At 41.6% G+C, this 15,849-nt stretch overlaps 1 protein-coding gene across 1 annotated transcript in view; it reads left to right on the top strand.

The window, feature by feature from the left end:
- Nucleotides 1–6,409, top strand: part of RCL1 (RNA terminal phosphate cyclase like 1) — a 33,601-nt gene extending 27,192 nt beyond the window's left edge. The window contains exon 9 of the mRNA XM_053932771.1: nt 4,767–6,409. Within this exon, the coding sequence (XP_053788746.1) occupies nt 4,767–4,917 (151 nt within the window). The 3' untranslated portion in view covers nt 4,918–6,409. The remainder of the gene's footprint in view (nt 1–4,766) is intronic.
- Nucleotides 6,410–15,849: the final 9,440 nt, after the last annotated feature.

The following is a 15,849-nucleotide window of genomic DNA, read 5'->3' as shown; positions in this document are numbered from 1 at the left end:
CTGTGGCACTGCCTGGGGTTGTTGTGACCCCAGGGCAGGACCCAGCACTGGGCTTTGTTGAACCTCACACCACTGGCTTCAGCCCATGATCCAGCCTGTCCAGATCCCTCTGCAGAGCCTTCCTGCCCTCCAGTACTCCCACCCAACTTGGTGTCATCTGAATCTGACTGAGGGTGCACTCAATCCCCTCATCCACATCACTGATGGAGATATTAAACAGAACTGGCCCCAGTACTGAGCCCTGGGAACACCACTGGTCACTGGCCACCAACTGGATGTAACTCCATGCACCACTAATCTCTAGGCCCAGCCATACAAACTATTTTTTACCCAGTGAAGAGGATACCCATCAAAGCCATGAGCTATTACTGTAGTTCCCTGGGTCCTCCTTCTGACCTTGCTGGTATGAGCATCACACTGGCCAACTTCCAGTCCTCTGGGACCTGCTCAGTTAGCCAGGACTGATGCTACATGATGGAGATTTTCCTTTTCCTCTTCCTTGATGACAATGTTCCCTTCCACATCCAGTAAGGCATGGAGATTTTGCATGGCCTTCCTTTAGTTTTTAATGTATTTATAAAAATACTTCTTATTTCTTTCACAGCAGTGGCCTAATTGAGGTCTAGGAGTAACTGGTTAGGTAAAATTATCAAAATTATCAAATTATCAAAAACAGTTTATCAAAACAAATTTATCAAAACAATTCATCAAAAATTTAATTTCTCAGACTTTTAAGGGATTTACTAGATCACAGTTATTTCTAGAGACTGAGCAGTTATTCTTTAGTCAGATAAAGGGAGGTTTGTTTATCTGGCAATGGCATCAAATAATAAGAGTATGAACTGTCCTTTTTCGGTTATCATGGTACCGGTGCTGTATACGTGAAAGGTACAGTACTGTGATAACTGAAGAATGGTGGTGCCATCACATGAGAGCTAAAAATTACCTAACTGCTCTTCTCAGCTCCTGATACCTTGGAAATAACATTCATCAGATTTTGAGGGGAAGACAGGGAAGTGTCCCATTGCACAAAGGGGAAGTAAACCCCTGTAAAGTAAGTATTCATGTGGAAGGTTTCAGAAGAGTAGATATTAGGTGGATATTAGGTTTGAAGTGTGCAGTTAAGCATATGAGACAATCCAATCACTTGTCATTGTGAGTATTTTTAAAATTTTTATGCTTTTTTTGTTCTGTGAAAATCAAGCAAATTGACTAGTTTATTTTGTAAGCAGGCTGAGTTCAAGTTGGTGGGATGTCACTTCTTCCAAGCTAGGTGTATGCAGCAGGGATAAAGGTCAGGAGTACACATACTGAAGCAGCACATTGTAATATCTATGATTCTTTGAGAATCTGTGACTCATCAATCCTGTGAGGATCTGTTCAGATAGAATGCATCTTTTTATGCTTTCAACAACTAGGGCTTTTTATGCCCTCAACTAGGGCTGTTTATAAAGGACTGGTAAATTTGGCTCCCAAGCAGCTCATTGGATACACAAGCTTATGAAGTAAATTGCAGTATTGTCATGTTCCATGTCCTTGTCCCTTCTTTTCTTTCAGAGCTGTGACATCTCTTTGTCACAGAAAGGTGTATTTAACACTTTCACCCTACAGAATCTGAAGTTATTTAAAAGCTATGTTATTGGCTTCCTTGTCCAGCATAATATAGCGTGAATGTGACAGTTCAGCTGGCTGCTGAGAGCATCCCATTTGGACAAAATGCTTTGGAACATGTCCATTTGAATGAGGAAACTTCCTGTTTTCACAGGAGATATCCATTGCCTCAGCTAACAATGGGGAATGGAAATGCAGGCAGCACCATGAGCAGGGCTGTCCTGAGTGGCAATGGGGCTAACAGACTGCATGACCAGAGCTGCTCTGCATTATCCCTTTCTTAGTATTCATATTTCACAGAAGCAAGTTCCTTTCTGTCAAGCTGAACTTAAAATCAAATGCAGGGTGCTGGCCATCCCACTAACTCACAGAGATCAGTCTGGCAGGACAGACCTGTCTGCATGCAGCTGGATGAGCATGAACCAGGGGTATGTGAAGGACAGCAACAGGAAAGCCTGTTGTGCCCCAAAAGCCTGAGTGCCCCAGTCCATGGCTTTGCAAGGGTTTAGGGGCTTCAAGAGGTGGGATTAGGGTGCCTCTGCCCAGCCAAGCTGACACTTTCAGTTATTCTCCTGACTGGGGATGCCCACCCCCAGTTCCTCAGTCTGTCTCCTGGGAAAGTCTCTGGCAGGACTCAGGAGAGCAGTGCTGGGGCTGCCACTGCTAGCAGGTAAAGCCCTGTGCGCGCCCTAGTGCAACTGAACCAAGAATGCGCTGCTGGTGCACAACTCTTCTCTCACACTGGTCTGTTAGTTGGTTGCTTTGCCCAATATGTGAAGTTCTTGTGTACTTCTTGGTAATTCTTAGCAGGCTTTGGGGAAAAGACTGCACTTAAATAAACAGGCCTCTTACTCTTGTTTTTGGCTGTAAGGCTTCCAATGTGACTCATGTAGCTGTCTCTGCACCTAAGGAGCAGCTCTGTTTGGCTGCTGCCTTGTTCTTGCCTGAACACAAGAGAGTAAATTTTCAGCAAAATAAACCTTCTTTGTACCTTTCATCCCCTCCCTCAGTCCTCCACCCTGTGCCTGTGTGGTTGGCGCAGCCTGCACTATTATGTGATGTGCTCACCTGCGAGCCAGACCAACCTCAGAGCTAATACAGCTTTCTGCATTTCTTTCCTGCTTTCTGTCTCAAACCCCTACTTTCCTGCCTCTTTCTCTTCTATTTTCAGAGCTAGTACCACTTGTGCTTCCACTGGTACAAGACAAACCTGGCCTTTTGCTACTTCTACATTCTCCCCTGGTGTCCCCAGACAGCCTTCCCCTTGCTCGCACCCCAGAGAGCCTTTCCCATGTATAGAGGGGCTGATATTTTTCTCACTCTGCCTTTATTCAAAAGGGAGAAGAGGCAGAGATGCAGGGTAGCCCAGCTACATGCAAAGAGAGGTATGGGCTGAACTGATCCCACCAACATGTTGCAGAGTTTCCTGATCACCTTTTAGGATTTTTCCCTGAGTCTCTGGCTCTATATGGCCTCTGCAATTTTTACAGTGTATTTTGTGTCCTCCTTGCAGTTCAGCATGCCACTCGTGCTGTTTGGGCTTGGCTGCTTTCTTGTCACACTGACAGAGTCTGTGAAAGGACCCAGCTAAGAAGAAGGCTGATACAGAGCTTGTTGTCTGTCAACTTTACTGAAGCATTCGTGCCAGCCTAAGGCCATTTGCCTACTATAGCTGCAACCAGAAACCTTGCAGCTGGGGAGGCATGGAAGAAAAGTTGCTTTTCAGTTCTTCCTTTCAGCTGTTAGTCCTTTTGAGAAATGAGAAAGCCGGTGTCTGTGCTGAGGCAAGTTATCAGTCCAGGAAGGTGCAGGAGAAAGTATACATAGCATTGGGAGCAATGTTCCCACATTCACCCTGCAGAGGTATTTAGCAGATTGTCCCAGAGATAAGTAAGATCATCCCAAGCACACACCAGTATAGGTGACACGACCTCTCTTTTTCCAGCTCCTGCCATTTTCCTCCTCTCCCATGCATATATCTGAGTGCAGGAATAGCAGCATGCCCAGCTGAAGTGTATAAAGCAATTTTTCTCCTGCAATTTTCCTTGTACTTCTTCACAATTTCTGTGAATAGGAGCTGCCAAGAGGCTTTCAGAGTCCTCATGATGCCACAGTGGGGACAGGCTTAGGCTTTTGTTCTCCTTCTTCCCATTTTGTGGATACTTACTCTTGATTTGCTGTAATGATGTATGTGTGATTAGCTTGCAATTATGCTTTCAGCATGTAGAGCAGACAAGCCAATCTGTGAACTGGATGTCCACATTCCGTTTCTTTAAACTAAGAAAGGCGCATACCAGTTGCTGGAGGAGATTAAATCTTTATTCAAGCCTGCAGACTTGGTTGTGGCCATGACTGGATGAGTCCAAACTTCTGTCAGAAGCAATTAAAATTTTTCTTTTGTAGTCTTTTGGTGCAATTGCATGTTCCCTCTTTCGGAGAAGCCAGTATAAATGTTTTCTTGGGTGTTTTTGGGTTTTTTTCTTTTTTTATAGTTTTTCGTGTTACTCACCCTCCAGTCAGTGTTTGTTTAGGATCAGTGTGATTGTTCAGTTTCTTGTTGCCTTTCTGTCAGAAATTATGAAAGGATTTTTTTTTCCTGAAAATGAGAAAACAGGAAGAATTCTGACTCTGAATGTAATCCTAATGAAACATTTAACTGAGAAGTGGAGAAGACAGTAATCAGTCAGAAATCAAACATCTGCTTTGGGATCTCTCTTAAAGTGTGCACCCAATATTTTGGCTATGCCTGTTTATGTTCTATTTCTGCTTTAAACATTGGGCAGAGGAAAGGAGAATCACAGGTTGGTGTGGGGTTCATATAGCCCTGATGAAGAATTAGCATCAGGAGTAAATAACTTGCCTAGCTACATTTCTCTCCTTTCTTTCTTTCTTTTTCCCTCACCATTTTGTCTTGCTGTATTACCAGCCATTCCTCTCTCTGCTTATACAGAGACTGCAGAGGTTTCAGAAGGGTTCACTAACTACTTCTACAACACAAGTGAGAACAGTGTTTGGAGCTTGTAGCCCTGTTTCTCTGTACTAAGCAATATTTTCTTATTTCATTCACCATGCTCATTGCTGGAATCTGTGTTAGTACATAATGCTATGGGACTTTCTGCTTTGTTTCTTAAATGGTATTATTTTCTCTCATTCAGAATTGAGTTTCTGCGACACCTCAGAAGCTTCTTCCAGATCATGTTTAAAATTGAAACAAAGACCGCTGAGGAAGAGCACACAGGCGGGGAGAAAGTCTTAATGACATGTGTTGGCATTGGATTTTGCAACCTTAGTAAAACTATAAGATAAAAAACATCTACAGTTTTTTAGATTTCACATCCATGAAAGACAGAAAATGCTGCCAAGATCTAATAAATCCCACCTATCTCTGTACTTACTCTGGCGTATGGAGACCTGTGATGATTCCAGTGCAGGGTTACCCAAGCCCACTGCATGTAAACAATAAAGATGACTTCAGACTATTTAGATCTGTGCTATTTATAAATGCAATGCCAGTATTCTGTGCTGCTTGGAGTGGCTCTCTGGAGTCTCAGCTGACTTGGGACTCTTTGCACTGTATTCCACTGAATGGGACACAAGTGCCTCATGTCATTGTGCTCGCAAGCCTTAATGAGGTGAGTGCTCTGGTTTTATGTATTTACTGATTTCACTCATAGCTTTTTCTGAAAGGTCTAGATAGAGAGGGAAAACAAAAACAAGCTTTGCATTGAGAAACAAATGATCATAATGGAAATATTAGATTATTGAGGTAATTGCAGAGATAATATTGGCATGAAAATTAAAGGTATGACAGCAATTCTTTGTTTATACATTGTATGTGTGTAGAATTTGTCAGATGATCCACTCCTGATTACATTTACTAAATTCGCAGAATCACAAAATTGTCTGAGTTGGAAAGGACCCAGAATGATCACTGAGTCCAGCCCTTAAGTGAATGGCCTATACAGGGATGAAACCCATGACCCATGGCATTATTAGTACCATGCTTTAACCAGCTGAGCTCATCTCAGGATTGCAGTTTCAAAGGAAGAATGAAATATCTGTCTTTTATTTTTCCTAATGTTAGAATACTGTAGAAGAGATCACAGCCTATACTAACTTATTTTAGCCTCTTTTGCAAACATGGGCATGGGAGGAGAAACTTCCATGGCAGCTTTTGACTTATCACTTATATTCCTTTTAGGTTTGTTTGGCATGCTGTACACATGGCTCACAATTAGTTGTTAGAAGTAGCAAAAATAGCTGTAGGCTTTGAGAAAGAAAAATATATTCAGTTCCACCATCATATTTTGTGCATCTGCTCCCTTTTTAAAGTGCCAATAATGCTGTATGGGATGGATTGACAGATGCAAAAAAATTTCTACCAGGTTGTATATATTTACCCATGAAAGGCTTCTGGTAGATTCAAGCAAACCTGTTGAAGTTATTGCTGAACTCCTGACACAAGGGAAGAAATTTATATTTGATTTTAGACTACCCTTCATGTGTCTGGAGGAAAATAAAACTGTGTCAAAAGCTGGTATATAAAGAGAGCAGATACTAGTGACTGCGTTAAAATGGTTTCACAAACTTCATCTGATGCCACTGTAAAGTGGGCATTACCTCTGTAGTATGAAGAATGTATATTGGACCCAAAAAGGACTTGGACAGAGGTTCTGTATTTGCTTACTGTTTTGTTAACTTTTGCAGGTCATGTGAGTAATTTTTTTACTGTACTTTGTTTTTGTTGTAATCTGTCAGACATGCTTTGAAAAAATAAAGTATTTTTTTTCCTAAATAAGGTTTTATTTCCCTTTAAAGCAAAATAGACAACAACTGGAAAAAAAAAAATAAGCCTGGAAGTCTTTCCTGAGCCCTTCATAACATAAATGGCTATCTTTAACTGATACATCAAAAAAAAAAAAAACAACTTTGGGAGTTGCCAGAGAGGGAGGAAGGGAAAGGGTGAAGCCATTCTTATAATTTATTAGCTTTCCAAAATTTGACTTGCAGCTAAGGCAATCCTAAATAAAACAATAGGATGTGAAATAAAATAACTTTTTTTGCATTTCAAGTTAGAAAAAGGAATATGGACCTGAAAGAATTTACCTTGCTCCCCTCTGTCACTATGTAATGAAAAAACTAGAAATTTCATAAATAGAATTACCCAAAATACAAAGTGCCACTGATCCAAAAGGTGAAATGTACAAACTACAATTAAAAGCCACTAGAATGAAAATATAAAGCTTGCATTATTTAAAGATTCAAGTTTGTGCCACAGCTCCGATTTCCAATATTTGCTTAAATAAAAATTTGAAAGTATTGTCACAATTTCAAAAATGAAAAGCTTTATTCTTTTTCAGCTCAACTTTAAAGCTGTTTTTCCAAATGTTCCAGTTGCACCAGGCATAGAGACGGCAATAAGTTGCCCAAGCAGGAGATATTATGTTACACAATTACCTGTACTTAACCTCAGTGTTAAAATGGGACTGGTAAGCCTTAGCCCTACTGCAAATTGCATAGATTTACAGCACAATACTTGCTGCAACAATTCAAATCCTGTGAATTTGCTTGTTGCTTTACAGAGAAAAAGAATGGTATATGGAACTAATAAGTTTTTCCAGAACAGTCACTCTTTGGAGAAATATTAACAATTCCAGAGGAGGTTTTAGGTAAGAGCTTTCTTAAAATTATATGGCCTTCATATTCTGGGAAATGTACTTATTAGAAGGAAATCCTGCAGATAAAAGCTGTTTGTTTATCAGCAAGACAGCAACTGACATCTGTTTTGGTGGTCTGATCACATAAGCAGTAAGATAGTTAATTTTAGACCTGGACAGAGGAAATTAATTTTTGGTGAAAAAAATTCATACTGTTGATAGCCACAGACTTTATGATGAAGATGATAGTTACTAGGAGACACATCTTTCATCTCAGTTAATCCATAGCAGAATAATACTCAGGTAATTTAAATTTGAAGGGATTAGCTGTACATGAATAATTCTGTACTCTGAACAATTCATCAGTAATTTAGTTAATCCATTTGGGTGAACAGCTCTGATAATAGAATCAGAATGTTTTGGTTGGAAGAGACCTTACAGATCATCTAGTTCCACCATCCCCCAACCAGGTTGCTCAAAGACCCAGTCAGTCTGGCCTTGAACACTTCCAGGGATTGGGCATCCACAACTACACTGGGCAACCTGTTAGAGCAGCTCACCACCCTCACAGTAAGGAATTTCTTCTAACAGCTAATCTAAACATACCTTCTTTGGCTTAAAGCCATTACCACTTGTTCTGTCACTACATGCCCTTTTAAAAAGTTCCTTTCCAGCCTTCCTTTAGGTTCCATTAGGTACTGACTTAAAGGTGCTATAAGGTCTCCACAGAGTCTCCTCAAGGCTGTACAAACCTAACTCTCAGCCTGTCCTCATGAGGAGGAGTGTCACTATAGGACACGAGAAAACATGACGCATGCCGCTGCTATTGTGAAGGTAAAAAAGCAAGTTTATTTTCTGACTCCAGCATTTATAGTTTTCCAAAGGTGACAGTGGATTGGAGGGTGAAAGTGCCACCTCTCCAATGACACTGGACAAACTACCAGTCCATCAAATTTCTCCACCTCTTTGAAGAAACGCAAAAACAATAAGTTATTTACAGAAAGTGTGTGAGAAAGTTTGGTACAAGAATGTAAACTCAGAAGGCTTTAGAAAATCTTCAAAAATCAGGGCGACAGAGGAGAGGTGCTCAAACCCTCGGATCTTTACTGTGGGCCTCCTCTCAACTTGCTCCAAGAGGATCAGATCTTATTTTCGGGTCCCCAGAGCTGAATGCACCACTGCAGGTGCAGTCCCATGAGAGTTGCAGTCACAGTGGTGACGTGAAAAGTATTTGTAAAATATGCCTTTACCTTGCATCTCCTGCCAATTTTGTAATACTTGTAAAACTTTCTTCTGTGATACTATGATTGGAGTTTGACTGCACCTTCTGTGGTTGTGTCAGAAAATCCATGCTAACTTGCTGTAGGACAGCTTCTGGAGTAGAAGAGATTATATTGGAAGCAAAATTGTTTCATTCCAAGTGCACTTTATCAAAGCCATGTGGCTAGAAGCCAGTGCAATAACTGTCTGGGGAGGCACACAGTAGGTAAGTTAGCTGGGCCAAAACAGTAAGTACATGGCTGTCTTGGGTAATGTGTTCAAAATGGTGTTTTGTTATTGCCAGAGCATATATACTTTCTCTCTTCTTCCTCTTCCCCATGGGTGATACAGATTTTGTTTAAATCCACGGAGGCATAATTCTCTTTTTGCAAATTCTGACATTCACTTCCCTGTTTCTCAGTCATACTCTTGAGAACCAGAGGCAAAAAAAGACAAACAAGAAAAGAATCCAATTTTCAGAATACATAATTTTGTCTATGAGTTAATTTCCCTTTAAAAAAAATATTATATGGCCATCTCCATGCTTTTATTTTGTATGTCTACATACAAAATAATTGATGTCCACTTCTATTTAATCTGGCTCCTAAGGGATCCCAAGTGAGACATACAACTGTGTCAGGGTAACTCTAAACAAAATAAAAATGTGGAAGGAGCATCTTTTGCAGTTACTGCTTAGGTCTTGGTAAGCTGTTTCTTAAAAGAGCTTTCACAATGGGGTATATAATGACTTCCTTGTGCCTGTTGCCTCTGAGCAACACTGACAAGCTCTGAAAAACACCTATAACCTGTTGTCAGTGAGGGCTAAAAAGACAAAGTCCTGCAGGGAAGAGAGTGTGTGGGCTGAACTGTGTGGTGACGGCACTGGATGAGTAACAGAAGCAAGTAATGCACTGTGTCACAGCATCACAATGTCCAAATAGCACTTGGACTAGATATAAATTGAGTTGTGACATTGTTACAAGACAGAACTATTAGGATGATTTGTAGTAAATCTGTAGCAATAGATGTCAGGTGTTAGTGTTAATCCCTTTCCTGAAATAGTAAGATTATGTATATACACTAAGAAGGGTGCCCAGAGCTGTATTCCCTGTGTATTAGAGAGTAGAGAAATACTCTGTGTATGCAGCAATAAGGAGACCCACAGAAGAAACCTGGTTTAAAGTGGTATTGATCAAGGGTGTAGCCACAAGAAAACAAAGGCCAAAATAAATTCTTTACGTGAGGGTGAGCAGTGGCTGGGTGCCCATGGAAATTGAAGTAGCAACTGCTCTGCGCAGCTGAGCACACAGAGGTAACCTGTGTCTTTGCATGTTTGTCCTCATGCTGTATGTCTGCCACATTGTCACTCCGTCATCTCAGTACCAGTTTGGCCACGCTTCTCTGGCAGCCTCTTCTGAGCTGCTCACACAACAAACATCAGTGCTCCTTCAACAGTGATCCCATGGTGAAAATCTGTAGGGCCTTATGGAGACTGATCCGTGTGAGGTATCTGGTGCTTAACTGTGGATGAATTAGTAGGATTAAGGGCTTGATTCCAGTGATCATCACTGCATGTCAATGACACGTCCCATTTTGCAAAATGCAACAGGATCAGAAGGGCGCCCATTTTTGCAGGATGCCTCAGAAGTTACATACTTCAGAACAAATGCCTTACCCCTTCCCACTGCATTTTTAACCTTTTTTCAATTCTAAACTGTCTGCAAGGATAAGAAAAAAACTGCTTTAGCAAATTTTGCATAAATGTAGATATATTTTCTTAACTTTTGATGAATGTGCATATATTCTGTAAGTTAGGACTATGGTTCTGAATGGTCATCCCTCAGCACATCAAGATAAACTATTTTCTTTGTGTGTCTGGTAATACAGTTTTGATTCTGTATAATGCACTAAAGACGTAAGAAGTATCTAGATCAAAATATGCATGAGTTTTGATTATTTACTCTTTTTTTTTTTTTCTACTACAGAATGTTTCTGAGCATTGATTGTAAAAATCTGCTTCATAATTCATGCCACAAGTTTATTATCCACTATTTTCACTTGATTTTTGGGACATAGGTAATCTACATAGTATATGTTCAAAGAACACATCCATAGTGAGTCAGGGCTAAACAAGACAGACTAGGAAAAGGAATTTCTGTTTCTTTTGGAATGTGTTTGTTAGGTTGTTAGTAAAAATACTGTTTCTTCATCCTTCACCGTTAATGTCAGCAGCAAGTTTTGCCTTGAAACAGTGTCAAGATCTTGCTTTAGACTTTTCTAAGCAATGATGTATGAATTCAAAGTGAGGAGCTGTTCTGAAAGATCTGACTTTTTCCATGCTATGTAGAGCATCTTAGAAGAACAAGCTGTTAGACAAAGCACAGGCTTCTTAACAGTTTCTTACTCAACAAGAGGGTGAGGGGGGCTAGTCTAAAGCTGCACCACCACAGGCTGAGTGTGGCAGCTGCCTAAAAAGGTATTCTTAAGTTTAATTTGAAGTACACATAAGGAATGAACATCTGTTTCCATTTACAGAGTTAAATAAGCATTGTTATCAGATTTTTTTAAAACTTGAAATTTACAGTAAGAAGCAAAAAGAGAGTATAACTAACAGCCAAGGAGAAGGATATTGCAGAATCCTACTACCCTTCTTTTCCCTTCTCAGTCTCGCAAGTTTGCACAGAAAAGAGTAATTTTTGTCAGAAATTACTGAATAGCTATTGAGACATTGTAAGGAAAATACAAGAAATTACCAAAATTGTCACTTGCCTATCACATGGAGTGAAAACTTAATCATATTTTTGCTCATGGCATTTTCTTCACTGAATCACTTTCAAAGAAAGAGCTGCTATGAAAGAACTTGTCTGAAACTTCTCTTTTCATACCTTTCCAGATTTCAGTGAAGTCTCTCACTGATTTCCTCTGCCTCATGTCTTCTCCAGATAATAACAATGCTACTAATTAATATACAATTTGAATTGTTATTCCAAAGTTGTAGGTATATAAATATTAAAAGGTACACTGTTTGCATTAAATGTAATATAATTCTTGGCTTCATGCATTTTTATCCTCTGTTCCAAAGTCTGTGTTTTAGAGAACAGCTTTTGTGCCAGTGGTAAAGAAGAATGAAAGTGACTCATTTTTATCCCACAGAGAGCTGGACTAGAAAATATCAAGATTCACAGAACCTCAGGTCTGTGCAAACATTTGCCTTACTTTATGATGGCTGTAAGCTTCTTTGGGCTCTACAAGCCTGAATCTCCCTGTCTTATTTCTATTCTTTTTTTAATGTTGGTTTTGGTTTGAGGATGGTACGGTTGGTTTGTTTGTTTGTTTTGGTGAAGTTTACATTCTTTTGTTTTTTTCCCAGAATTTGTTTGGTTTATTTTGTCTGCCTCTAAAGACCACATTCTGCCAGTTTTACTTGAGAAAGGTTCCCATTGTGATATATCCCTTTCTCCACTGATCTCTTCTCACTCCTGTTAGATCTGTGGTCTTTGCTGTATTGTACAAACTGGAAGAACAACCCCCACTATGCTGCAGTGGGATGCTGAGTTGCTACATCATTTTATTTCTCTGTTCCGTGTATGCAGACAGAATCCTCTGCAGGCTGTCCCCCGCAGCCACTCACCCAGACAGCTTCCTCTTTTTTCTACTGGTCACTGATCTGTCTCACTACAGGGATTTTCATCCAGGATTTCTGAAATGGAAGAGTGAAGAGACAGATTGGATTTCTTCTAACTAAATCTGCCCTAATTGTTCCTGCTGTAGAAACAGACATTATCCTCATCTTTCCGTCTCAGAGGCCTCCTTGAAGGCTTGCCATCTTGAAAAGTAATAGTTTTCTGGCTGAATCCTCTGAGTTTTGGAAAAAAAGTGGAGCAAGAAAAGAACCTAAGCCTAACACTCAAAATCAAGGTTTCTTGCTGACTAGCACTAACATGTATGGGCTGCTTTAAAACTGGTGGAATATTATGCTACAAAATGGACAATGAGCACATTCCTATAAAGTACTAAGTCTCTGAATTGTACAAGATAAAATCTTGATATAAAGCTCCAGTCTTATGAAATTGAAAGATTTTATTATTTCAGGACCTTCTGTTAAGGAAGCCAACCTAATGCTGTGTTTGCTTATCAATACTGTGGGAGTTTTTGTTGTTAACTTTCCACTGGTGAAAACCCTTATTGCATTTCATCATGTAAGGTGTCTACCATTGCTACTGCAAAACTATCTCCAGCACAAAGCCAAGGTTAGCTTAAGAGAAGGAGCTTTGAGGATTAGATACTACTTTTTAGCTTCTTGCTTTTCAATGAAGTAGTGTGGGGAATAAAAGTCAGAAAGATAGAAGCACACAACTGAAGAAACTAATGTAACTGTGCTACTGTTTCAATTATCTGTCTATATTTTAAATGTTTAAAGCTATTTTTAAATACTGTTCTTTAGCCCACTGGCATTTTATAGGGAATAAAAAAAGAATCCAAACTCTTGCCAGCATATTTTTGCAGTGCTAGCTCATATAACAAATCAAGAAACACAGATGCTAACCATAGTAGTTCAGTAGTTGTATCTCATTGACCATTCTCATGACAGTCCACTTCTTCTGTTGTTACTGCAGCTGATAGCCAAATATTAAACTCAAATAGCTCTGTGTGGGGCTTGTTAGTTTCACTTTTGAGGGTAAGCAGAACAGTGGCCGTTCCAAGTAAAAGTCATTCCCTTTGCAATCTTTTCAATTTGCTTCCTCTGCCATTTACTGATTGGTAACCTCTCCATAGATCAGTATAATATTTATTTATGTTGCCTGCTGCAGCATCCCTTAAACACAAACTGGCTCCTGTTGTCACAATTTCTGGTAACCAAAAGTATCTGTCTGGATTTTTTGGCAGCTCTAGGCTTTTTGCCTGTGGCTGACTCTATTCTGTAGCAGCAGAGGAAGCAGAATAGAAGACATTCAGGAGAGTTGGACACCCTGTGACTCATCTCAGAGGACTGGGTTTCCTCCACAGGTCTAGCTGAGTTGAAGGCAGTGCCAGGGCTGCAGGGTACTCTTGCAGCTTCTCTGATCCTGGGAATGCCAGATTCAACATTGTTCAGCATTGATCAAAAACCATGACAACTAGCTTTCCTTCATTTCTGTGGATGAGAACCAGTTCTACTCTTTGAAGCAGTTAGATAAATACATCTAATTGTTTCAGTCCTTCACATGAAAGGTATCTTGGGAATGATACACTCTGAAGCTACTCCCTGGAAGGATCAAGTTAACTCCTGTTTCTGCCTGAGGTACAGCTACCTTGACAATATCTTTTATAACCTAAGCTTTGAAGAAGCCTAATGGCAAGTTGCGGCGTTGCGTTCTTCTCCCCAGTCCCGGGCAGCTCTGGGGAGCCCGGCTAGGCTCTGCCTCTTGGCCGGACCAGGGTTGCCATGAGTCCAGGCGCTCTTGCGCTTAGCGCACCGGCATGGGCTAGCCGTGCTCTGTAACCAACACTGGGAGGAGGTAAAGGGGTGAAGGAATGGCACACCCTGTCCTGCGTGGCTGGAGAAGGTTTATTGCTGCGTGGTGCCCACAGTGGAGGGCGGCATCCGTCCCCCACCACCCGTGTGGACAAGATGTCGACAAGACAAAGGACGCATGGGGTTTTACAGGGGGCGGGCAGACACGGGCAGAAGCCCCCCTCACCCAATGGGGACAGGCAACGATGGGGTGATGTGGACCACGGCAACCAATGGGGACACAACAGGGGTGGATACAGGGTTCCGGGACGAATGAGATTACAGGGATGGGGAGACTGACACAGAAGTTTCAGGAATGAACAGGGGGTGGTTACAAGACTGACATGGGAAGGCTCCAATGGTAAGTGACCCGGAGCGAACCATCGCGGGGGGGAAATGGGGGTACATAGAACCGGCTAACTAACATTATTAAAATCACTAACTGAATCAACCTGGCATGCAACATCTCCCCATTTTTTTAATAAATAAAAAAGACAGTTGTTTTGACTTCTTTGCTGCTTGCGCAGTTGCCTCTTCTCCCAGCTTCTTCTGCTGCTGTGACTGCGATGACTGCCTTGCAGATGGAGAGGGCTGGAGATGAAGCTGAAGCTGGTTCCTCCCTGGGTGTTTGGGGCTAGGGAAACTGGGAAAACAACTTTATTACAAACACATGGACTGGGAACATAAATGAACTGAGGTAGCAGGAAGGAAAAAAAAATTTAAAGAGATGTAGAGTCCCCTCCCTCCTTGCAGCGTTTGTGGTTGGATGCAACTCCCTGGTTAGTGGGATCATTTGTTGCATCCACAGGCACTTTATCGTCTCGCCTCACTAACTGCCCTGGAATGTAAGGTTTAACATGCCTCCTGGGGACCCACCTGACTCCTGAGGGCGTGGATACACAGGCATATCCCTGTCCCCACATCAAAAGTGGGAATGGACCCTGGATTTCTTTAGAGTTCGGATCCCTCACTAGCACTGGTGAGGAAGAACAGCCATTCTTCTGGCTGAAGCCCCTGATTCTGCTTGAAATGCCTCAGGGCTGGCAGTTCTGGCCTGTCAAAGGAACAGTTTAGGAAATTGATGGTAAATAATGCCTTGCAGAGTCTCTCGTGTGGTGATAGCACTCACACATCTCCCCGCTACTTCTGGAGGACCTGTTTTAGCATCTGATGAATCCTTTCTATTATTGCCTGGCCGGCGGGGGAGTGAGGAATCCCGGTCTTATGCTGGAACCCCCATTCCTGCAGGAAGTTACTGAACACTCTGGAAGTATAAGCTGGACCATTGTCAGTTTTAATGTGGCTGGGATGCCTAAGGTTGCAAAGGCATGTATGACGTGTTTTCTCATGTCTGTGGCCTTCTCACCTATGTGAGCTGAGGCAAAGACTGCCCCCGAGAAGGTGTCCATGGTTACATGGACATTCCTGAGTTTCCTGGATTCAGAGACCTTTGTGACATCCGTTTGCCATACCTCACAACTGCGGAGACCTCTGGGATTCACACCTGCTCCCAGTGTTGGTAAGACTGTCTCCTGAGAGTTGGGGCATGAGGCCACAATTTCCCTGGCTTGGTCATGCCGCAGATTGAACTGGCGTACCAGACCCAGGGCATTTTGATGGAACTGCTGATGGCTGAGCTTGGCCTGCTCAACTATGTTTGGCTGGCCTCCTAGCTGTACTGGAGCTGCCAAGGTGTCTGCTCTGCAGTTCCCCTCAGCAATGAAACCTGGGAGATCCATGTGTGATCTCATGTGCACCACATAGAAAGGATGCTCGCGGTGGGAAATCAGGTGTACTAACTTTGTGAGCAACCCGAAGATGACCTGA

The sequence above is a fragment of the Vidua chalybeata genome, chromosome Z (assembly GCF_026979565.1).
Source record: "Vidua chalybeata isolate OUT-0048 chromosome Z, bVidCha1 merged haplotype, whole genome shotgun sequence".
Taxonomy (NCBI): Eukaryota; Metazoa; Chordata; class Aves; order Passeriformes; family Viduidae; genus Vidua; species Vidua chalybeata.
This window is presented reverse-complemented; position numbering and strand designations above follow the sequence as displayed.